We start from the raw sequence: 25,278 nt of genomic DNA, 5'->3' as shown, positions 1-25,278 counted from the left end.
TTTAAAATATTCCATATTTTTGCATCAGAACGATTCCTAAATTTTATGCTGCTTAGTTGTGATAACATTAAATTTCACCTTCTTCCCTTTTAGCCTTTTCTGCTCCCCAATTATTTTTATTATTCACTTTGTTAATTCACTTTTAGTGAGGTTTCAGTTGATAAACTTGGCCAAAAATAGTAATAAATCATAAACAAAACAATAAATGTTGTGTACTTTGAAGGTCGTATAAGCCATTTTGCTAAAGCATGACTTGTTTTTGCCATAAATGTGGTGTTAGTCATGTTTGACTGCCTGCATTCATTGTTCCTTGCTAAATTTCAGTGGGATTGTCTCCATGAGGTCAAGTTAAACTTCTTTTGATGATAACCTGCCAAAGATTGGTTTGCTTCTTGATATATGAGTTGCAGGTGCTTGCAGCTTGTGGTTGCTTTATTTCTTTATTTTCAAAGAAATAGGACAAAAAATACTTTCGAGTATACTGTAGGATGAAAAATACTATCACACTATCTTATGATTTTAGGGATGTTAGTTTGTTAAATTTTACAATGCCTAGCACTCAAGTACATGCAAGCATTGTCTTATTAATCTCTGCAGCACTGCTAGGTATTAAGTGGGTAAGTATTATCACTCTCATAGTTAAATTATGAAAGTCAAATTTGGGATGCAAGATGAATTATCCCTAGGACAGCTACAACAGGAACTTGGGTGTCTTGGGTAAGTAAATGTCTTACTCTTCTAGATTTCAGCATTGCCTCTGTTTTTCTGATTTTGATTTTAATTTTCAAAATTGGCCTACTAAATTAGAAGCTCCAGGGAAAGACTTGTTAAGAGATGCAGCCTGTCACTCTGGGTGAGTGCAGTTGTTTCCTACAACAGATGGTGTTTAGTCTAGCCTGCTTTTAACTGAAGACATTTCTGTTTCCTGCACCACATTATGATAAATGCAGATTTGCCTTCCACTGAATTTTTAATGGTAATGCAATCTGCAAAATTATGTTAAATGTAGATTTTTAATTATGTGAATAGATTTGATCCTAATATGTTTTGATGTCATATCTTCTCTTTGAGTGATTAAAACCACAGCTTTTAGTCTTTCGTCCCTTCTCACCTCCAGAAGCCAATACAGCTAGAGGGGCAAACTACATTATATTCCTTTCTGTACATTATCAGTTGTACCTGCAGCACACCCCCAGAGGATAGTGATTTTGTGCAATTGTTCTTAAATACCTAATTTGGCTTGTAGAATCTTTTTTATTGTTGATGCAGAAGATAGCAAGAACCCAGCTCCACTTCAATACCCAAGCAGAGTCTGGAATGCTGATGAGTAAGAAAATGACTACCTGTTAAGGCATTTCCAAGTCTGCAATTCTTCTAGTCCCACAAATTCACAGTTGCATTCAAAACTAGCTTCATGTGATCTCAGGTGCCTGGGTGGAAATATTCCTGACCACAAGTTTTCCATGACAATTGAAACAGATGCAAGATGAAAGGGAAGATTTAATGTTGTGCCAGTGCACAGGTGAATGAATATATTTACCCTTTACCTTTACTGAACAGTAAATGGCATATTTATACACAGTTGGTTTTTGGAGATGGGATGTTTAGCACGGTCAAGGATTAGTGAAAGCTGCTTAGTACACTTGGGAAAAATGTGCCTCAGCTCTTGTGTGGGTAGTGGTCACTTTAATACTAGTCTGTGGCACTTTTGCTTCAAAGCACTTTTGTCTGAATAAATGCTCCAATGAAGCTGGCCTGTCCTATCATGCAATACCACACATTCCTTACGTTGTAATCCTAGTAGTGATCCTGCAGCACACCTAATAGTATTTATTCTGTTTACTGTGGCACTTAAGTCATGAATCCTACATGGCTGATGTTATTTAAGATATGAAGTATGGTATGAGTTATGACCATGGAGAAATTTGCTTGAGAAAAGTCAGAGAAAAAGATTTTTGAAATGTGAACTCACTTTCTCTAATGCCTTCTGAAGTGTATAGGGCAGCCAAATGATCCAGGATGCAGAAGAACATCCAACAGACTTTGTATCTGGAAATCAAAGGTAAACAATTACTGTTCTTAAGATTTTGATTGTTGTGTAAGGCTGGAAATTCTTTGAGTGTCATTGTTTGACCTTTTAACAATGAAAGTGTGCTAGGCATTCATCTTGGGTGTTTGCACAATTTCCTTGACTGCACCTGCATGTAGAAAAAAAGAACAGTAAGAGCAGCAAAGAAATCAAACCCACAGACTTTTTAACCAAATACTGAGATGTGAAGGTGCAGGAAAAGATAATTTCAAGTGAGAATGACTGTAGTGCTGGTTTGGACCAAAGGACATCTCAACAATAATTAATAACAATCTCAGACTATAGAAAAGGAGCTATTGGGGGGGGGCAGAGTGGAAAATGCAAAAAAAGAAGGAAAAAAGTTTTCTTCTGCAGGGCAACAACTTTCAATTTCACCTAAAGCAGTTGGGCCAGCAGAGCAGTGTGGTAATACATACTGCAGGAAGTCAGTGAATGCAAATGACCTTTGATTTTTTTTTTTTTTTTTTTTGCTGTTTTTCCTCCTGATTGAAAAGGAACACCCAGCAGTTGTCTTAATTGGATGTTAATTGATACATATTCACAGGAAGTAATGCCTGTGATCTCACAGCTTGTTTGTATGAAGGAGTGTAATGGAACAAACTGTGAGGAAGTTTTTTAATGATCACAGTGATACAGCACAGCAGTATGAATTTTTAAATTCTCAGTGTTAGAGGAGTCATTACTGAAACAGACTTAGCTGCATTCATAAAGCTTTACTAGTCTACCTTATGCTTTAAAAGCATAATTAAACTGAAAATAAACCTTATGATTATGACCTCATTCCTCCTCTCAGTAATGTTCTCTTACACTTTCTTGAGTCCTCATGATGACACAAAAGAGGATCATAACAATGCTAAGGTTGCTTATACAACTCATCTTCCAAAACTATCACTCACTAGTCCCATGTAGAAAGTCCCAGCAGCTCTTCCCTACTGATGAGTTGTGCCCAGACACTTTAGTGACCTGCCAGCCCTCAGATACCATTTTACCAAAACATGGCATTAAAATGTTATTTTTGTACAGCATGAGATGAAGAATCATGGGGGAAATCTGCAGAATAGTGATCGTTCTTCCTTTGTAGATCAATTCATCTTCCTTCCAGTGGCGGTTGCCCATGTAGACACGGATTATCTCTGACTTACTTGACAAAGTACTTACCAATGTCAGGTTCACTGTGTGGAATACAGCATGGCAGAAAAGACACCACTTTTGTCCTTGAACGTTCAAACATGTTTAGCTTCGAGCTAAGAATTATCTTTTAATTTCTAGTGCTATTCTTACTACAACTAAGCAAACTCAAGAAGCACAGCCCCTTTGAGATGACATTCAGCTCTGAGGGAGATCCATTCTCACTGCTTTGTTCCAATGACATCTGTAAATGGGATCCAGAAATCATGTGAAGTAATCCATGCTTGCATGAGGATCTGTGCTTGTGTGAGAACCAAGAATGTAGAAGTCTCTATAACCAATAAATTGCAGAAAGATGGGGGAACAGTTACACAGCAAAGGAAATTACCAAGGCATTGGAAGTTTGAGGTTGTTAATCTATAAGCAGGTTGCCCTGAATCACTTCTGTAGACTAACTCAGCCCACCAAGACGTACTGGAAAACCCGTGTTGTTAAACGATGCCACAAAAAAAATAGTTCAGAAATAAGCATATTGTTTGAAACGAGACTAGCTGAAATACTTTTTTTGGGTAAATGGAGGTAAGAAAGTGATAGAAAATGGAAACTGTGCAGTGACAGTCAATTTCACATGAGTGCCTACACTTAGAGAAGTTGTGCTCATCCTCAGCTGATGGTGTCTAGGGATCCACAGCTTTGAGCTGCAGACTCAAAGGCAGAGTGCCCATGCCATTCCAGGAGCCAGTCAAGACTTCACCTGCCAAAAGGCTGTGCTAAACCTCTGCGTGGCATTTCCCATCATCTGGAGAACAGGGCTCCTGTGCATCTGTTTCACTGCACTGTGCTGGTTAAATAAAACTAAATGTCAAACTGCCAGCAGTCTAACAGCATTCAACTGGCTGCTTTTTATGGTTTAAATTAGAAACTGGATGGCTCTTTAAAATGGTTCAAGTTTCCTGAAGGCAGATCTCTAAAAGTCACTCTGCATGCAGAAGGTCCAGCCTCTACTAATGCATTTTCTACGCCTGCAACAACAGTGAGGCTGACTGTTACCCAAAGAGCACTTTCTCCTACTTCTTTTCCTGCTGGTGGCTGTGTAGCTGATTTTAATACAAACCCATTTAAATTTTGTGATTGAAATGGCAGCCGCTACCAGATTTTAAATGGCAAGACATGGGTTATTTTTGGAGGTTTGGTTATGACCTTTTCTGTCCTTACCTGTGAATCTATGCCAATCCTTTTCTAATATATGCAGACAAAAAAAGATGTTAGTGTTTAGAGATTATAGTAAGCTGGCATTCCTTAGTGCATTCAGTTTACTGCAAGATACAGTGGAGTCTGTAAGAGCAGGGGGGAGAGGCAACGTAGAGTTAAGCAAAGAAGAGGCTGCAGCAGTAGTAACTGAACAGGTGAAATGTTTATCTGCCAATATTAGTTTCCTATGTATTTAATACTCCATAATGTCAGTTGCTTGGAAACCAGTGTTTTGTGCCCTTTTGCTGCTTGGCAGAAATCACTCTAATTGGCATGTTTCTAGTGCTGTCACTGCTGGCAGCTTGCAGCATTTTTTTTTTCCAGAAGCAAAAATTTTCTTTTACATGAATGATGGCTTACATTAATTAGACAGCAGTCATGGGCAAAGACAACCATTTACACGTCTGGATGTATGAATCATTATCTCTATCATCAATCACTGGAAAGGCTGCTATTCCCATCAACATTTCTGCCCTTCCAGGCTGTTTGTTTGAATCTCAATCTCCTTCACTTTTGTGCAGAAATGTTTGCTTAGGTTTGAAATTTCATAAGTGGAAATAGTTCATTGCTTATTAGATTTTACTGTCTATCTAAGCACAACACTATTATCCCATGTATTATGATACAAAATGACACATTGTCACTGAATGGTTGAACAAAGCTAACACTTAAAATGGGGTTTCCATTATTTAGTAGTAAAATGTCTTTGCTCTGTAAATACCTTTCTGTGGAGTGGTTTCTACTTTCACATGAAAACCTTGAACCAGCAGCTATTTCCTGGTTGAGGATCAGGGACCTCAGTGAAGTTCCACTGGACCAGCAGTGAGTTTTTGTCAGTAATGTGAACATAAGGTTGTTATCAGATATTCTTACAGCAAGAAAATTGAAAGCCTACAAATGTCCAGATTTTTTTCTTTTGAAGTTTTAGCAATAGTTTCCCCACAGTTTTTTTTTTGAGAAAAATTTAAAGTGAAGCTGTGAAATCTCATAGATTTATTTTTCTGCCTTTTATCAGTACAGAGCTGTCTTCTCTGTACTGCTCTGGAAATACTTTTCCAGAGGTGCAAGGAGCTGGAAACCTAAATGTGCCTACCTCAAGGACAGCTTTGATACAAAGATGAACAGCAATCGGAGTTATGGTGTAACAGAAGTGGAGGGGTGGGAATGTGTGCATGTTCTTGTGTTCTGGGGCTTCTTAAAAGAGAAATTGCTGCCCTCCATTCTTTCTAGGTTGAGAACACCACACTTCCAACTAAAAATACGCAAGTTTTTTTATATGTTGTTTTTTGTGTCTCTAGGTAGCCAAATATATTTGTGCTTCTCAATGTCAGAGAACCTGTCCTGATTTTCAAGTAGAGGTTCTGCCTCATTTCACAAAGGAAGGAGCATCTTCTGTATTCTATTATCTTCGTAGTTAATGGAAAACCAGTCTGAGACACTTTCAAATATGCAGTAATATATTAATACATGCACCTGGTGACATCTCTTGTAATAGTGTGGGATGTTGTTTTGACTATTGAAGATCCATGCTTCCTGCTGCATGACCTTCTGTGAACACACCACAGATGTGCTCATACCTTATTTTAACTTATTTCTTGACTTATTTCACAATCAGATTTTCAGTGACAATACTCATCTTTCCCATTATGCAGATCCTGGTTTTGCTTTTTAAACACAGACATCTGAGTACAGAATATTGTGCTCGACTGCAGGAGAATAAAATTGGAATCCACATCTGAAATAATGTAGATGTTCTGGATTGTTTGTATGTCTTCAGTAAAGGCAGATGTTGATATGACACTTCTTTAGATCCTTGCCAGAATGGTTAAAGGTTCAGTATGGTAGATTGTCATGTATGTTGAGTTTCTAGGGGTTAGTAACTACAAGAAACAGATTTTAATGTCATTATCATCTGGTTTCACTGAATTTAAGATGACCATTTATGTATGAATATTTACCTGTTTGGTTCTCACTGTGCAATTACTCAACCATTAAATAGAAGCAGTAACCAGTATGTACCCGATTCTCCATTGCCTTATGTGTGTATGTTTGCATCTCTAACCTGGCTGTAAACACTACCAAAACACAATTTGTAATTAATTTACACTAGTATCTATATATTAACTGTGAGTAGCTGCAAGCTTTTTCTTGTCTGCATGCTAAGCTTTCAGGATATGATCCGAATGCAGAGCTCAACAGTAGCACTTGCTAGCTCAGGATCACCACCACATCAACTTATCCCCATGGCTTTTGATGTTTTCAGAAGGTGGGTAGTGTATGCACCCTGGAATTAACTCACTGAGCACATTTTAAGTTAACAGTGCATTAATTCTCATTTAGGATGAGACTGCCTTGCATCACTCAGGAAAAGTGTGAAGCAGTCTTAATGTAAGTAAATTTGGGACATACTGACATAGATGACAATGCTGAATGTAAGGCTCTAAAGAAGTGAGTGAAATATGTATATTTAGTATATATGTATCTGCAGCTCTCTGGTAAGAGAACAAAACAGATTCTCCACCACTGTTGACAGTTTATAGGAAACACAGTTTGCTCTCCTATTGCTCTGTGTGTGCCTTGTAAATACGAAAAGCAGTGTGTGCATATGGATTTTCTTTTACCCTGGCATTTCCTGCTGTTTTACAATTATTAGCTATTTAGGTGTTACAGCACCTTGTCAGAAAGTTAAGGGACACATCAGAATTACTGCAACAACGACTCAAATGGAGTCTGATGTGTGTTAATGCACACACACACAACATAGGATTTTTTTGTCCTATTCCTATTGAAACAGCAGTGAGGACGGTAACATCTAATCAACTGAAATCTGATGTGAATGCAGGTGTTAATGCTTGTGCTCCTGCAGAGATTACCATAGGCTCCTTAATAAATTCAGGTAGTCAGAGCGTCCATTTTCTTAGATGTTCCAAAACACAGACCCTCCAGTACCACAGTGCCCCCTAAAACTCAGTCAGGGCATAGATTTCAAGTTTAAGCCAAACAAAGAGAGCTTACCCCTCTCAGCACTTCCTTCAGTGGATATCTCTTTGAATTCATCAGGATGCAAATACTCATCAGCCTCATCTGAGATTTACGATGGGATCACAGCTCATGACAGCATAGCTGCAAATAATGCTGAGGGTTTGTTCGGAAGAATTGTGGAAGAATATTGAATTATTTCAATCTGGGTTTAGTCTGTAATGCTCAGAACACAGTTTAGCTGTATTTACTGAAGTTTCAAAGTTATTGTCTCCTGTGCTTTTTGTCTTATACAGAAATGGGTTGTTCAATGTATTACTTTTTCTACTACAGAAAATATTTACTCCGCATGCTTTGAAGTGGCTCTGCATAAATTTGCACTTGCTTTTCACCTAGGAAGCCTTAGCTCATATTCAGTTTGTCACTAGTACAGCAAGTTGGGCAGTAGATTGCCTTGCAACACCCTTAGCAGGATCTGGTCTCATGCCCAAAGAGAAGCTTTTACTGGTCCAGCAGGGAGCTGTTGCAGGTGCGGATTGAAATGCTTTTATGAAAATACAGGAAATGGCATTTAGAAAGCCTGTGCTCTCAGTGGCTTTCAGAGCAATGCCACGTTGGTTTCATTTATATTTGCAATTGGTTATAAGCTTCTGGAAAAGCCTGTGTTCTTTCTGTATAGCATCTGGAGCAGGAGATGTTCTGTCATTAGCTCTATTGATATGAAGGCTGTATCCATTAAGATAAGAAAATTGAATAAGCCATTTTATGAAGCAGTGGCTAACAATTTCCGTGATCAGAGAACTATGTATGTAGTTAAATTGTTTGATAGATACATATTTATTTTACTTACAGCTCACAATTTTTGTTCACCAGGATCACAATAGAATGCTCACCCTTAGAAAGACAAAGAATCAAGCTTGTATAAATAGACTGCAAGGTCTTTGCACCTCAGGGAATGGGTTGGAGGGAGATTAGCAGGAAGAGTTAATGAGACTGAAGCACCCCAGTAACACCACCCACTGCATTGAATGTACTTGCTTAGTAGAGGGACAGCCACATGGGTGTGCAGCCTTCTGCCCATCCTAGCAACTCTGGAAAGGCTGGAGTTACACCAGCTTACCTGAGCAAGGCTTTGGCATCACCTGTTCGGAGACACATGTCATTCCTTTAGTAAACCATCTCCCACTGAACTGGTTTATGTACAAAGCTGAAGTGAGGTTGTTTTCACTCAGTTGTGAAATTTGACCTGGGACAAAGGCATCCCTGGCATTATCCCTTTGAATTTAGTGAAGATGACTCAATGTACTTAAGTATATCTAAACAGAAGGTTAAAAAATGTGGTAAACATCTGTCTTGTCTTTACCCTGTCACAAAGGTTTCTGGCCTTATTATTGTAGGTTCTGAATGTTGCTTTAGCACCTAAATAATAATTAAGACAAATTTATAGCTTCCTTATTTTTTGTGAATCATTTTTTACTCAAAGAAAAGCAACAAGTATCTCAGATCTTAGCAGTAAGAATTCAATTCCTCAATACTTTAAAGGTCTTTTGTTACAATTAACTGATGACTCTAAGTCCCAAAAGGATTTAAAGAGAAATTTAATAAGTACGTAGTTACACCAAGTACTAAAAATAAGCTTGCTTCTGTATGTGTAGTACAATACAGGGTCACTCCTTTGCACATATCATTGACCCTCATCTACAATAATATATTCCTGTAGAAAAAACTTGAAGTATTTCATAGTATGCTATTACTGTTCAGGAAAAATTAAATTTTCTTGCTGTTAAAGATACCAACTTAAGACAAATTCTTTTGTCTGAATGGCAGCTGAAAATCTGTGTCGTGAATACAGTTGACTGAAGCTCAATTACTTTAATAAATGTCTTCCAAATTTCATCAAAATTACATTTTCATTTTAATAAATGATTCTAACCTACTTGCCAAATAGACAGCCCAACTAAATTTATTAAATTATTGTATAAACAGGATATTGCAATGCCAGAGTTTAAATGGAGAAATATTTGATGTCCAATTTCAGCACTATACTGTTAATCTATGGTATAGAAAAGTATGTTGGTCACCTCTGTATTTTTAGCTTGGATTTATTTTACCATTTTTCTGACAGGAGTCCATGAGATTTTAGGGTCATTCATAAATACCCCAGAAATAATTCTATGGAGAGACTTTTTTGTTTAAATCAGGTAGTTATTACAGCTTTTATATATCCTGCATTTCTGTTAATTCTATTTTATTTCTTTTTCCATACTTGGAGACTGTGGAGCTAATTTGTGTAATACCTGGGGCTTCAAGGAAGTCATAGACTCAAAATGTTCATTCACAACTGTGCATGACGTTTCCTGTGCCTATAGGTATGAGAGTGGTCACTGAATTTGATATACACATAAAAAAGCCTTCTACATTAGGTAAACTTAAAAAAGCACTCAATGTACATGCCATTTATGCATCTTTCTCCAATAATACTGATTACAGCCGTTAGTGTAAAGGAACTCCCTAGTTGATCATTATCTTTCTCTACCACTTGCCTTTGATTCAGGTAATAACCACATTGTTCATGATTTGTGGCATTCTAATACAGAGCTACAGCTGTGGGTTTGCTCTTTAAGATGAATACTTACATTAGTGCATACAGAAATGTACAAAAAGCTGTAAAGGGTAAAAAATATTTTCAGAGACAAATATTTTGATAGTTGACAGTGAGGAGAGAAGGAAAACTATTGGAAAAGGACATAAAGCAAGAATTCGAGGCCATTAAACATTTTCTAGTATTCCAAGAGAAGTCAGTTATGCAAAATACCAGGTTCTTATGAAAAACATGAAGCCAGTTTCACATGACTCTGGAATCCCTGTGTTTTTATAAAGCATGCAGCATTTCTTATCAAGGACATCTTATTTTCTTTCTTTTTTTTTTTTCCCCCAAGTTAGTATAGACATATCTAGCAGAGAGGTTATCTATCTGAACTGGAAATTATTTCAGGCTCATATTTGTAGTTGCTTGACTTAAAAAAAAATAATGTCAACAAACCCACAAAGCCAATCCCCAAACCATTAAATTGTGCAAGTGGTTTTTCATCAAGGGGTGGAGTAAACTGCTCCCCTTGAGACTAGAGAATTTGGTGCCTGAGATTTGCACCCTACATAACCTTCAGGTGCTTATAATACACGCCTGGTAAGAAAGGGAATTTATTGCCTGCCAGTAAAACAAACGAGGCCCAGCTTTCCAGCCTGGATTGTGTTTGAAAGAATCAATACCTGACGACATCTGACTCAAAAGTCAGCAACACACAGACTGAAAGGGATGTGTCTCCTGCCTGGGTAGTCTGCTCCTCTGACTTCTTGCTAACATTTTAATCAAAGGTTGTGGAGTAATTGTGTGCCATATCCCTTTCACTGCTCTAGCTCACCTTTTCTTTTTTTTTTTTTTTAACCTTTTCTGTCATCCTTCAAGGAGTGCATTATGGTTTCTTCTTTATTTTCTTCTCTTGCAGTAATACCGTGCCTGTTGTCTTCAGCTCACTCACAGGCTTCACTGGCTCCTTCCCTGTTGCTAACAATGCAGCCTTCCAACAGCAAGTGGAATTTAGCAGCTAGCAGGCAGCTTCAGGGCAGTGCCTGCAGGCTGTGACAACCAAGTTAAGGCAGTGAGGGTCCCAGTGGTCAACTGGCTGTTATAACTTAGAATCAGGTAGGGAGCTTTTAAATCAAGTAGTGGGCAAAATTATGCTGAGTTCAAGACATCCAGTAGTTAACCTGTGTGGTGCTGACAAAGATAAGGGAAAGATCTCCCAGTTCATATCAGGAATTGTTGCCCTTTGTTATAATATTGCATAAGGAAAGACTAAAGTTGAGCTCTTTAAAATAGAACAATGTTAAATCTGTTAAAGATTAAGTTGGTAGGCAACAGAGAATCTGTTTGATAGTATGTCTTTAGCACACTGACTGACTTGTGATGATTTTTGGCAGGCATCATATCAATTCTGTGAAGCAAGGTGGAGACTACTTCCATATACTTCGCCAAGAATCATTGGAGAGGAAGAGCACACTGAAGGCAGCCCAGCAGACTCAGTACCTGAGAAGGGACTGCCAGCCACCCAAATATTCCCATCAGCCTGAGGAGTCAGTGGAAGAAGTAAACATGTAAGTCAGCTCAGAGGGCTTTTTGTGGTCGGAAGGCAGTGGTTTTAAAAAGCAACAATTTCCAGTTCCTGTCATTACTTGGTGCTGAGGCAGAATTACTACTGGTGTGAACTAGATGGAGAAAATGTTTAAAATCTAAGTGAGTAGCTGTAAACTTAGCAAGCTTGGGGAAAGTTCTTGAGGTGCTGTTTAAAAAGGAGAAAGTTTAGAAGGCAGAGGGTTAGTGAACTTGGTTTCATAGCCAACTTAAAACTGATTTTCTGAGGAGAAATGCAGGAGGCCTGGTGAGTTTGTGCCATGGTTTTTATTCCCACAATGAGACCACAGCATTAAGAATAAAAAAGAACTGCTTTCAGCAGAATAAGTGGCTTAGCTTGCAGAGTGGGTTTCTTTGCTAGTTCAGACCTACCTTCTTGGGGTTTTCATCCTATTTGATCATCAGATAGTCTGCAAGCCTTTGGCTCACACTGCTCTTTTCAGTGCACCTTTAATGCCTGTTGTAATGCTGTAGTTGTCTTCCTTTTGTCAACCCTCACTAGGCGATGAGATGATTAAATTCTTGCTCAGCAGGACAGAGCCACTCTTCTAGAGGTCACACATCTTTGGAGCCTTATCGTATCAAAAGCTCATCTATTTCTAACAGTCTTTTCTCATCAGTTTGCTGTGGCTTTTGTCACTCCCAGGTACTAACTTCTTCTCGTTCACCTTTCTTCCATGAACTGACTCTCAGCTTGGAGAACTCAGTCTCCAAAGTCATCTGAAGTGCAGTCATGCCCTAATCATAAAATGGGACAAAAATATATAACCAGTATTATTATTAAAAAAAAAATACAAAACAGAAAACCAAACTAAGAGGAAAGATTTTATTTCTTCTTCTGTGATACCTGGACCAAAAAGCAAACAAGTAGCACAGACAGGCTGAGAATTCTGAACTGAGAAGTATCATCTTTACTAGAGTAACTTTTAATATCTGGCATTCTAAATGGTTACTAACCAAACAGTTAGAAAATGTGGGAAAGAGATGGAGTATTACTGAGAGATAGTGTGATGGAAGGGGAAAAGGTGTAGGGTATTATTCAAAGGATTTTGGAATCTTAGCCCCTAATGTCTGTGTTGTCTAAAACTTTCTCCTGACTTAGGTCACCTACAGCTGTATGATTTAAATGGCACTTTGATCGTAGGTTAATGAAGGCCACAGGAACATTTTAGGTTAGCAACACTATTTAATTTTTTAAAAAATTTGAATACATAAGAATCCCCATGAAAGCTTTTTGTAAACTCTGTGCTTATTATTATTTTGATATTTAACTATTCTATCTACCCATAATTAATCTCATCCACACTTACTGCAGAGAAATAACATGTATGAAAATTACTGTTGCCTTTATTATTGTGACCATTCGGATAATTGAAGCCATTTATCCTCTTCTGGAAGGAAAGATTTCTTTCATCAGCAAGGCTGACCTAGAATGATTTAACATTCCTCCTTCCCTGGTGAAGGTATACCAGCACAGGCAAAGCTATCTTCATTTAGGCACACCATCTCCTAGCAGTAAAAAAGCTTTTACTGGTGCAGAGTATACCAGGCCTGGGGGTGAATGCTGACAGAGCCACTGTAATCCTACATCTGCACCAGGGGTTTTGCCAGTTGTAAAAAAATTTACTTAATAAGACCCTTCCAACTAACTAAAAAAATCTACATAGCATAAACCTCATACACTTTAATATTTTCAATGTGTTGCTTAAAGCTAATATTAATTGAGAGTTTAACATCTGCCAACATTTCTAAGAGGGAAATCACTAGACTTATGAGCAGATGTCAACATCAAGGAGTCTCATGGAGAGTTTTCTCCACTCCAAGATGTCAGTTGGGACAGGAGTTACACAATGAAACAAGGAATGTGTGGTTTTGAGAGGTGTGCCTTTACTCATTCCAACTGCCCCCAGGACTTACACACGTGCAGGAACTCTGCCAGCACGTGTCAGTTCCAGTTGTGTGCTGTCACACATCTGCTTGTCTGCAGTGGTAAACAGTCTAAAAGATATGTGTGGGAAGCCTGGATACCACACACAGATCATTATCTGTGGTGGGGACTTACTTCACTCCTGGCTTTCCCAGTGCTGACTCCAACAGCTGGGAGTTCATGAGTAAGAGGAGCTCTGAGGCAGTGTTAAACTGCTGGGGCACAAAGTGTCCTTTCAACAGGTGAGCCGTGGCTTCAGCCTTCCACAGGGGCTGAACTGCTATGTTGTATGTGCCCAGATTCCAGTGATGGATCTAGAACTTTCCCATCTCCCTCATTTCCTGTAAGACAAGTATTAAGCTCTACTGGTACTTTTTACTGCTGCTACAGAAGTAGCAGCTTTTAATTGTGGTATCAACTATTTTAACTCTATCAATGCTCTAAACTTTGTAACAATCCTTTGTCATAAGAGTAGACAAAGTGGAAGTGTAGTTATCCCTTATCAGTAGGAATATGGACTGAGAAACACTACAAGGGTCCCGCTGCCTACTCTAGCATTCTGTGGTTCGTTAGCACTACAGAGAAGAGAGAATTGGAAGCGTGGCTTGAGGAAGCACAAGGCAGACTTGTTGTTTCTAGCAACAAAGTCTATGGAATTCATGTGCCAAATCATTTCCAATAAGTACAAATTCAGCATTACTATTTCTCTAAGATTATCAGCATGTAGAAGATCACTTGTTGAGGTTTTGTGTAAGAAATTTCTTTTGGGGCAACAGGAACACCTGCCATCTTATGTTTGTTGGGTATCTCCCGTGTTAAACAGAACAATATGTAACTTTATTAATTAACTGAACAAAATGGGCATGTTGGTCTCTATTTAAACCAAGTGCTGAGACACCTATGCCAATGTTGCATGTGCTATTTACCATTGCTGCTTTGCTTCAGATAGTTTCTATCATTGGGGTGCTTGGGGCACACACTCCACAACCCATGGTCCAATATTTGCTAGTTTATAGAAGGCCATAGTAAACTGATATCCCCAAACTGCTTCAGATCTAGAAAGGAAATATTAATCCAGAATCATTCATTCATTCATCTAGGAAGCCTCTGCTAAACCTCTCAGCTATTTTTTTATGGCCAGTGTCATTTCAGTTCTATACTAATTTATGAGCCAGCATACAATTGTTCATGTTACATTTTCTGTGTGGACCTCCTCTCTCTTTTACACTATCAATACATGATGGCTACAATATCCTACTATGCTTACTGACCTTGAATCTCTGTTGTCTAACACCAGGTACAGATAGCTGTTTACATTTCAGAAGATCAGCTGTAAACATTTCCTTTTCATAAAACCCTTTGCACAGGTGTAAAAGGCCAAACAGGCTTGTGGTGGTGGAGAAATGGTGTCCACAGCCTATAAAGACTTAAATTTTCTCCTGTGCTTGTTTGACCAGCAGGTTCATTGGGGTGAACCTTTTCAACTTTTTTGGTTTCCATGCACACAATATGTCAACCCAGAGAAAAAAAAAAAAACTGAACAGAATTTTACAGGCACATCTTGAAATTTTGGCCTTGTGTGTCTCTAATCCCACTGATGCCACTGGCGTGATGCTAAAGGAAAACCAGTGGAATGGAATGTAAGCAGTATCTCAGCATCTTTTCTCAAACAAAACAGTCAGTGTTTTTTCATCTGCCCACAAATCTGATCTCACATAAATGCTTAATTGCTAATAATCGGTAGTAGTACAAATACGTAAATACAAATAATGACATATTTGTAAATTACTGTAAACATATTAGAAATATATAATTATATATCCTGGTAAACATAAATATCAGGTTTCTGATATCGATAAATGATGATAAATGATAATAAATGCAGTAATTATCAATTTAGAAATACACCTAAGTATTTTTTTATGTAAGGAGGAGAAGAGGGAGTGTAGTGATCTGAACATAAAGATTAATTTTATTCTATTCTTCCTTGCATATGTTCCTTTTTTAACTTCAGTCTTTGTCCTTTCCCACAGCAGCTCTCTAGCAGACGACTACCACCTGAGGAAGTCAGAGAAGAAGAAAAACAACATAACCTTACAGTCTTTTGCTCCTGTTTATAGCAGTGTCTTGATTCCAAGCTCCTCTGGAGCAAAGAGGTATATTTGAGGGCAGATTAATGTTCCCTCTTTGGTAACACATAAGCAAAATTCACAGCAGCACAGGTCCATAATACATACACCTAGGGCAGCTGTTCAGCTGGGGAACATGCATCCTGAAAGTTTCAGGAGCTTATGGTGAGATAGTCTGTCTTTATTAATAGCAACTGTTAAATTCTAACTTGAATTCTAACTTGAATCCTCATGAGTTACTGGAAACTGTATGTGCACATGTACACAAATACATCATTTGCTTTGCTGATCTTGACTCAGCAAATTCTGATTAAGTTGCATAAAATGTGTTTATGTGGTACAGACTTCAAGATGAGGCTCATTTTAAGGAAAGGCTATCAAAGCTAAAATTTAACTTGCCTAGTTAAAAAGAAGAGTAGACCTATGAAAGAGAGAAGGAGAAGGCAGTACATGTACCATGTACTCTTCTATAAATTTTGTATTGGTCACTAACACACACTTTCTGTTCTAAGTTCTTTCAACCAATTGCCCACTAAAAGTGTCTTTATATGTAGATGTTTGAGCTAAAATGCCAAAGATGCATCAGACATTTCAAAGTCATACACAGCTTTTACTTCAATGGAAAGCTCAGAAGCTACTGTAGAATTCAAACCCTGTAAGAATCCATACCCTAAAGGGATACACACTGGCATCCTCATAGGTGTGAAGCCCTGAGCACATCACCAAGTCCACTGAAAATTTCACATCCAAAATTACACTTTCAGGATTCGGTTATGTATCAGCATTACAGAAACCTTTGAGAAGGGTCTAGGATTCAAAGGGACAATAGAAAAGGTTGTCTGCTACAGAAATGCTTAGAGGTACCTACTTCAGCCAACGTGATGCCAGTTTGTTTTCCTGACTCTGCACTGTAACACATTTTTTTCTCCTCTTTGCAGTGAACATCTTTTCTGCCAGCTGTGTGCCATACGCTGGCTTCTGGAAGCCTTGACTCTTGAATCCAACAGCTCCATGCATTCCATATTAACCTGCTGGAACCCAACGTGTGTGTGCAATGCAGGATAGCAGATGGAATGAGGAGTTAGGGATCTTTTGTCTTTTATATGTTGTTGTTTCTCTTCCTTCAAGTAATAACTATTGGAGTGAAATGTTATTAATTCTACATAAACAAATTTTCAACACAAATTTTGCATCAGCTTTGCCCCCACTCAGTCAGCAGGGAGTGGTACAGTCAAATCAATAGCACAGCATGGCCCTCCATTATTGTAATAGCAGAACTAGGAGAAAAGATTGAGCTATGCCAGCCAAATTTGGTTGTGTTTTCTTTCCTTTTTCAGTTAATAATTATGCAAATTAAGTACATGTAGTAATAGATGTGTGTATATTCCCATAGCCATCCTTCGGAGGGTTATCCCAGTGAACTCAACAGAAATTCCATATACATTGTAATTACAGAACAAAGCCAGCTGTTAAGTGATATGTGGTAGCTGGTTTTGTTCTATCAATTATGTATGACAGCAATGGGTACTTGTAAAAAAAGCATTGCTTCTAAATTTTTATACTATTAAAAGTAATTACTAATTTAAGTTCCCATCATTTGTAGTCAATATAGTCATGTTGACATAACACCTATTTAAATTTTTCCTGCATGTTTGGTAAAATAGTGCACGTTTTATGCCCTGTTTTGCAGGGCAGAGCTCTTCAAAGCTGTTCTGTTTTCTCTCTGTATTCTCAGCTAAGACAAAATGTGCCTATGTATAACAGAGGTGATGGAGCAGTATTATATAGAATTAGTCTGATAACTTGGAGGAATCAGTCCAGTAGGTATCATACATGGGGCTTTCCCCCCTTTACATATTAGGCCAACCGACAGAGTGAGATAAAAGAAATTGTCAGTAAGTCTCACAGATACAGGCTGACAGCAGGGTATGAATGCCTAAAGCTCCAGATTCGTTTCCAGGTTCTGAAGTAGTGCAGTGCCTTGTTGTATACTTCATTCTGCTCTCTGTTGCTGTCTCTGACCACCTCTCATACAATCATAGAATACCCCCTGTGCTATCACTCTATGCCCTTGTCAGAAGTCCCCCTCCAGCTTTCCTGTAGACCCCCTTTAGGTACTGGAAGGCTGCAGTAAGGTCTCCCTAGACCCTTCTCCAGGCTGAAAAACCCCAGATCTCTCTGTCGTCATAGGGGAGGTGCTTGAGCCCACGACCACCCTTATGGCCATCTCTGGGCTCACTCTGACAGGTCCATATATTTCTTATGCTGGGGGCCTCAGAGCTGGCCCCAGCACTGCAGGTGGGGTCTCACAACAGTGGAGCAGAGGAACAGAATCCCTTCCATCTACCTGCTGGCCACACTGCCTTGGATGCAGCCTAGGATGGCTTCTGGGCTGTGAGTGCATGTTGCTGGGTCATGCTGAGCTTCTTATCAACCAGCACCCCCAGGCCTTTCTCCTTGGGGCTGCTTTCAATCCATTCTCTGCCCAGCTTGTATTTCTGCTTGGGATTGTCCCAACTCATACGCAGGACCTTGCATTTGGCTTTGTTGAACTCCATGAAGTTCACCCAGGCCCACCTCTCAAGTCTGTCAAGGTCTCTCTGGACAGCAGCCCTTTCCTCCAGTGTATTGAGCACACTGTGGATCTTGGTGTGATCAACAAACTTGCTGAGGGTGTGTTCAATCCAGCTGTCTGTGTCACTGACAGATGTTAAACAGCACCAGTCCCAGCAGCAATCCCTGAGGAACACTACTTGTCACTGGTCTCCACTTGGATCTTGAGCTGTTGACCACAACCCTTTGAGCGCAACCATCCTTATCCACCAATAGAATAGAAAAATCAAACGTGTACGAAGCTGCTGTTATTTCTATCCGTAAAATGTTGCTGTACTGGACAACTTGCACAGAGAAAGCTGAGAGCATAGTCTGGCCCAGCACGTGCAGGGTAGTTTGTGGAATGACTGTGCTTTCTTTAGCTGCTCCTGCACTTGTGACTCATGGCTTATGCACCTTGAGCTCTCTTTCCATTTCTTGTAAGCAAAGACACACATCATAGTAGTGGCCAGCTGCCATTCTGTCTCCATTTACTGCACTTCCTAAAAGAACTTATAATAAAAGCAGGGCTCTCAAAACGGAAAACTAATTAAATTGTTTTCACTTAGGGACCCTGATGGTTGTAAAAAAAACCAAAAACATAAAATAAATGGAAGAGGAAAAGTCAGCAACACACATGTGGGAGCTCTTCATTGCAAACACAAAGGTAACTTCATTCTTAATTTCTTCCTTGGGACCTAATCCAACTTTTCATGTGTTTGTTTTATTGCTTAATTGAACTCCATGATATCACATTTTGTGCTCTGGGTCTTGTGACTGCAGAGTACTTGTCTCTCTAGGTTTTGGAGAATAACAACTTGATACTAGGTAATAGGAAGAGCAGTGTGTAGCTGCTTGAAACTGTGGCTTGGTCTTAGTGCTAAGTACTGATGTGGGAAGAATTAAATATTCAGCCCAAACGTAATTAGCCTCTTGTTTGCATCTGGCCCCTTTTTTATGACCCAGAATCACACAGCAATATTTGTTCACACAAATAAGTATTTTTCAGTCAAGTGGGGATTTCAGACTGGTATCCTGGAGGCCTCATTCTAATAAGTTCTAGTCATGATTTGATTTCCATTTTCCATAGAATTTAAAGCTAAGTTGAAAAACAGTTTCTAAATGTTGAGGCCATTAAGGAAAGCAGGGTTCACTTGACACATTCAAAGCAAAGCTAAGGAAAGGAGAAAACAAGCAATTCAGATGAAAGCCTTTTAAAAGAAAAATAAAGGTAATACCTGAGAGGAAATTAAGCACTAGAAAATTATCTCTAACAGTTGGTAACTGTTTTAAAATCATTCTGAAACCATGGAAAGACTTTTCTTTTAGGAACTGCTGAAGTGACTGGAGAAAAATGAAGGGGGAATGAGTGATGCTTAGGAGTATAATTAAGAGAACTCAATAAAGAACCGGTGGGTTTCTCACTCTACAGCACATCTTACATTTTGATCTTCAGCAGTTTGCTGAAGCTTTTAGTTCCTTGCTCTGCCCCCTATAAAGCTAAATTAAACAAGTTTTGTGAAGTGCTTTTAGAACCCCAGGTGAGGCACTCTTAGAAATATGAGCTGTAGCTACAGGTGGCCTGTGTGCTCTTGTTATTTGTCAACACCTGCAGCTCGTACCCTCATGACATAGTGATTAAAATGATTCAATGGAAGACTATTATTTCTGCAGGGGAATAAGCAGCAGAAGTTCTGAAACTTTTAAAAGACAAAGAGTGTGTGTTTATGCAAACATTCTTCGTTTTGTTAGCAAACAGAGAGTCACCAAATCACAGAAGGAACAGAGTTGTCTCTAAATTTGAGGCTTTCTTATTTTTCCATACTAGCTCTCTACGGTCAGGTCCAAGTGAACATGAGCCAAAGAAACCCAAGGGTATGTCAGTCTTGTCACGTCTTTTAGCATTTACATTGCCAAGGCTCTTTTTTTCCCCCCTCTATTAATTAATGACAATTTCCTTTCTGTCATTTATGCTACTATTACTTGAAGAATGCTTTTTGTATTTGATATGAATCTTCTAGTGGAAATATTGGGTTCTTCCAGGTGCATTTGCCTTATGATACATATTCTTCTTATCAAGCCTACAGAATTCAGTCTGCTTTCAGACATCAGTTTTACATTCCTGACACAAGAAAATCATTTCCCAGGTTATTGGGTGTTGGGAGGAGACCTGAGCATTTATCAAAGCACTTTGACCTGTTCTTCCCTGTGCATGAGAAGGTTCCTCTATTACTGGCTTCCTCAGCATCTGCAGTGTTATTAATTTGCAAATTAGCTTAATCTGTTGGCGTTAATACTACAGCAGAGGAGTATTGAAGAAAGATAAAATGCAGGAGGTCCTACCCTGAAATCATTAGCTTCTTTGGTATCACTGGAGAAAAATCTATGAGGTTACAGAGGGACCAGAAGGATCTAAGATTGGAATCAGTTACAGAAATACAATTCTTGTTTTGTCAAATGGCTACAGAAAACCTCTCCTTTCTGATCTTTTTTTCCCTTCTTCTATGTACAGAAATGCACCTGGAAATGATAACAGAGACTACTTAGCAGGAAGATAAACAATTCTCTACACCAGGTGTATCTCAGCTTAGCAGCCAGTTGTCTCTCCGTGGCCAGACCCCTTGTGGCAGTGAAAATTCCACCCCACTTTGCTCTGAAGACAACATCAGGATCAATGTATCTCCATCTGACGTGGGGAGCGAGTCAGCCCAAGCTGAGGAACAACCACCTCCTTCCCTTTGTAGGTGACTTCTCTCATCTGCCAATATCCAATGGATTTGCTTTCAGCTTGCTAGAGAGAACCTACACCAAAGCCCCTGTGAGGTGTACCAGTGTACCTGCCTTCAGTTCTGCATGGAACTTTGCACAAGTTTCTCTGTGCCCTCCACCTTAGCAAATTGGCTTGAAGACAACACAGTCCCATGTGAATATTAAGTAAGAGTTTTAATTAATATTCAGTTACAGCAGTTGTATAATCAGACTGTCATTCAGATCTGTAAGGTCCAACAGGCAGTGAAAACAGTGAAACTGTTCACTGCCATAAGCAGCTGATCCCCTGAATGTGTCTTTGTCCAACTTTGGGAGTTCTGTTTAACTTCTGTTTCCCACTCTCTGTTCCTCCTACTCATCCATCAGCGATTACCTGTGCTTGATAGACCTGACAGAATCATTTATCTGTTAGCTCTGCAACATGTTTCAGCACAAAGTAAGGTAATCTTTAGACTTTTTTCCTTCCTTATGAGAAAAGCTGGACCAGAAAAGCACATTAGTATTTATTACTGCTAATTACCTGTTAATTGATATTTATGTTATCATTATTAGGCTGATATCATGCGCTGCTAGACTCTAAATTAGCACTCAGGAAGCAGCTCTTGGAGTCATTTGGGATCATCCTGTGCATGTTCAGTAGCTATCAAAAAGGCAAGACAAACCTTCAGGATGAAGGGGAAGACGAAGCAGGAAACGTGTTATGCAAAACTACAAATGATTCATTCGTATGTGCTTCTTCAGTTCCAGTCTTCCCAGTTCAGCCAGCCTGGTATCACAAGTAGTAAAGTTTGATGGAAAACAAGTGGTGAGGTGTGTTAGAGATACAGAAGAGCTTCCTGATGAGAATCAGTAAATAGACCCTGTCTCTTCAGTGCAGAAAAGAAATGGCTGAGTACAAGTTTATGCCAGATCTCTGTAACATCATGAAGTTCATGGAAAAAAGTGATCTGAGAGTGGTCGTTCATGAGTTTCCTTGGGACCGGATTTATGGCACACCAAATTAAATTATCTGGCAGAAAATTTAAAGCAATGGGAAGTGTTTTCATGCAATGCATAATTAAACTTAGAATTCATTGCTACAATATATTGCTGGAAGCATATTCAAGCCCAAAAGCAATTTAAATGAATAGAAGCAAACACAATTAATTGTTTTTAACTGTAAAGGAACGGACACACTCTCTGGGTCTGAAAGACCTTTAAGGTTCAGGCTGCCAGAAGCTGGGTGGATATATTGGGAAGCTTGCACTAATATCATACACTGCCTACACAGCTGCTGCTGCTGCTGTCCGTGGCACTGCACACAGATGAACGGCCTTCCTACGACCTGAATGGCAATAGTGGAGAAATCAGAGCTATCAGTTCAAGCACTTTATTTACAGATGTGGATGAACAATTAGGATTTGTGTGAGATAAGATTTGAAAATAATCTTGAGAGCCTCTGTTTGCTGTGTAACTGAAGAAATACCTCATGGTATGTGTGATGTATGGGTAGGATGTTCTGTGTACACTCTGGAACATCTATCACATGGCTGCCTGTGATTTCAGGGGACTGGCCTGAGTTACCAGTCTGGTCCTCTCCAAAGATTATGTTCCTAGCCCATAACAATATGGCAAGTTAGATTCTGCAGGGCTCCTCTGTAGCAAAGGTTGGATTCTGTAAAGAATTCTAAAGCTGCTAGAATCATCTTTAATCCAGGATTCTGATTATAGGATGCTTCATGGACAAATCAGAAATGGGTTACAAGTACAGCTGCTCTGTAGCCTTATACTCAAAATTCACAAAGCTTCATGTAACATATACAAACATAATTTGAGAGCACACATAACCCTAACCCACATGCATGCACATATATATTTCAGAACTGGGAAAGAGATTCTGTAGCAGGCAGCTAACCAGAAGATACAGCTGACCGTGACTCTCACAGAAAGATCTCTTTTAAGTAAAGAATTCACAACTCAATAGAAAATCTTTTGTCCAACTGTAATTTAGATACTGTTGTTTTAGGACTGATGCTGTAGAATGTCTGCTTATAAAAATTTGGCTGAATGAGGACCTGTATTAGTCCAAAAGTGTACCCTTGTCAACAGGATGTAACGTGTGAAGCTGCAGTCCTTGGAGCTGTGGTGTAACAGCAGGTCACTGCTGAGCTGGTCTCATTTATCATTCAGTCCCCACCCAGTCAGTCAAAGGTTTTACAAAGCACATTAGTGTTCTGAGCTTGCCTCCTTCACCACATCTTTAAAAATCTTGTTGTGCAGACAGAGACTGTATGTTCTAAATGTACTAACTGTAAGCCTAATTTTTCATGGTTACTCTGTAATGAAGAATGTTTGTATGCAGATTAGTTCAAATGACGTTTTCTTCACACTGAGAAGTAAAATGAGACCTGCATCTGAGAGTTTAAACACTAAATGAATTTTATCCCCAAAGCTTTCTGGTCAGCAGTTTAGCTTTGAATTCTCAGCCAAAAACATACTTCTAAAACAAGAGGTATAAATATTTGTGCAAAGGATCTTCATTAGAAGAATTATACCTGCATTTGAGGCTTTTCTTTGGGATGGATCAACGTATTTTCTGTTGACTTATCATTGTTAGATCCCTGCAAAACAGGTAAGTATTAAATATAATACAGGTAAATATTATATTTCACAGATTATTAACTAAAGCACAGAAATCAAGGCCATCTGAAATTACTACATTCTTCTTTGCTGTTTTTCTCTTTTTTAATTGTCTGACTAGCTCACAGCTATGGAGGTTAATATTTAAAAAATGCTATGAATGTGGACAAGACTGAGTATTTGTTTTCCTAGTTTCTACAGATGGAGAATTGGAAAATGTTCTAATGCTAAAAAATAAGGACAGGGAGGTGTTGTGCCCTCTGTTTCTGTTGATTAGCCAAAAAGAGGAGCTCTCTCTTTGTGGTATTAGACCTGCTTTGCTTCCTGTCATCTCCTTCCAAAATCTGCCAAAAGGGCTTCTTTTGGGATTGGCTTCAGACAACTCAACTGATCTTGGAGAAGCCATCACATGCAGCCACTGCCTAGTACAGCGCTCTTCCCCAAAAGCCCCATTATCTGCTGAGTAGATGAGTTCAGATATCCAGCTACTCAATCTGCCCAGGTGGGAACCATAAATAGAAAGGACTGGGTTCTTCTGAGAAGGGGTCTGACACTGCCTGCCAAGAACAGATGAGATTTGTACACTGCCTTGGCTCAGTCTGAGCAGAGGCTCCCTGCCTGTATCAATGTCAGGTTCCAGACCCTGGGGGGGTCAGCCTTTAAACTGCTCTCAAAGTGGCACAGCCAGCATCTTACAGGCTGACATTTTGAGACAAGTATGGGTCACAGCTGAGCCATCATTAGAACCAGGAAGTGCTAGAATTTAGGAGTTTTTGACTGGGGCCTTGGCACTCTTGAAAACACACTTGGCCCCAGCTACTAGAGGATCTTCATTATAACTATGGTTCTTAACATTTTGGCCCATCAGCTGGTGCCCAGCAGCTCTACCCACCCATGTCTTACACTTATAAATTCACAGTATAATATTAAAACCTGTACTTTCAACAAGCAGAAGTAGTCTGTGCTGCTTTTCAACACAGCCAGTGTTTAGCAGTTATTTTCTACTATACTGTATGTGGTGCATCACAAAAATGTAAGGAAAGGACCTTTTGAGTTTGGGGATTACAACTTCAACATGTTGAGTGCTCAGTTAAATGTCACTTATTATTGTGTAGAACACACTAAGCACCTCAGAGGATGACTTAGAATTTCACAGCTAACAGTGGGATTTTTAATAACAACAGTTGTTTTACTGCATGAGTGGTTGGAGGGAGTAATGCAGAGAAAATGGCCTATCTCAGTGTCTCTCCAGGGGTTTGGCATCAAGGCAGCAATGAAACAGCAGTGTGAAAGAAAACTAAAATATCAGTTTGAAGGAGGACCATGAGTTCAACTGGCTTTGCAGCTATTCAAGGGAGAGGAGAATATAAGTATTCATATTACAGTGGAAGGCAGAAAGAGAATAAGGAGTGCTATTAGTGAGAGATCTGCTCAAAGGTAGATAATCTGGAAACTATAGCCAATGAAGGGCTAATTGAGATATGTCTTAAGTTTTAGTGGATGCCTATAAGGAGACACAGAGAGGTAATTCTGTTGACGTTAACCGTATTAAATTCCACATGACATTTAAAAGAAGAATGCCAAGGCAATGTGGACTTAGAAA

The 25,278-nt window shown here is 39.1% G+C and overlaps 1 protein-coding gene across 1 annotated transcript in view; it reads left to right on the top strand.

The window, feature by feature from the left end:
* The window catches only part of CCDC60 (coiled-coil domain containing 60), a 61,098-nt gene that overhangs the window by 28,566 nt on the left and 7,254 nt on the right, over window positions 1-25,278 (top strand). The window contains 6 exon segments of the mRNA XM_008950002.1: window positions 11,429-11,602; window positions 15,600-15,722; window positions 16,634-16,738; window positions 18,857-18,881; window positions 18,883-18,954; window positions 20,874-21,027. Coding sequence (XP_008948250.1) covers window positions 11,429-11,602; window positions 15,600-15,722; window positions 16,634-16,738; window positions 18,857-18,881; window positions 18,883-18,954; window positions 20,874-21,027 — 653 coding nt within the window.

Source organism: Merops nubicus, unplaced genomic scaffold (assembly GCF_000691845.1).
Source record: "Merops nubicus isolate BGI_N331 unplaced genomic scaffold, ASM69184v1 scaffold23081, whole genome shotgun sequence".
NCBI lineage: Eukaryota > Metazoa > Chordata > Aves > Coraciiformes > Meropidae > Merops > Merops nubicus.
The sequence above is the reverse complement of the archived record's forward strand: the minus strand, read 5'-3'. Positions and strand labels throughout refer to the sequence as shown.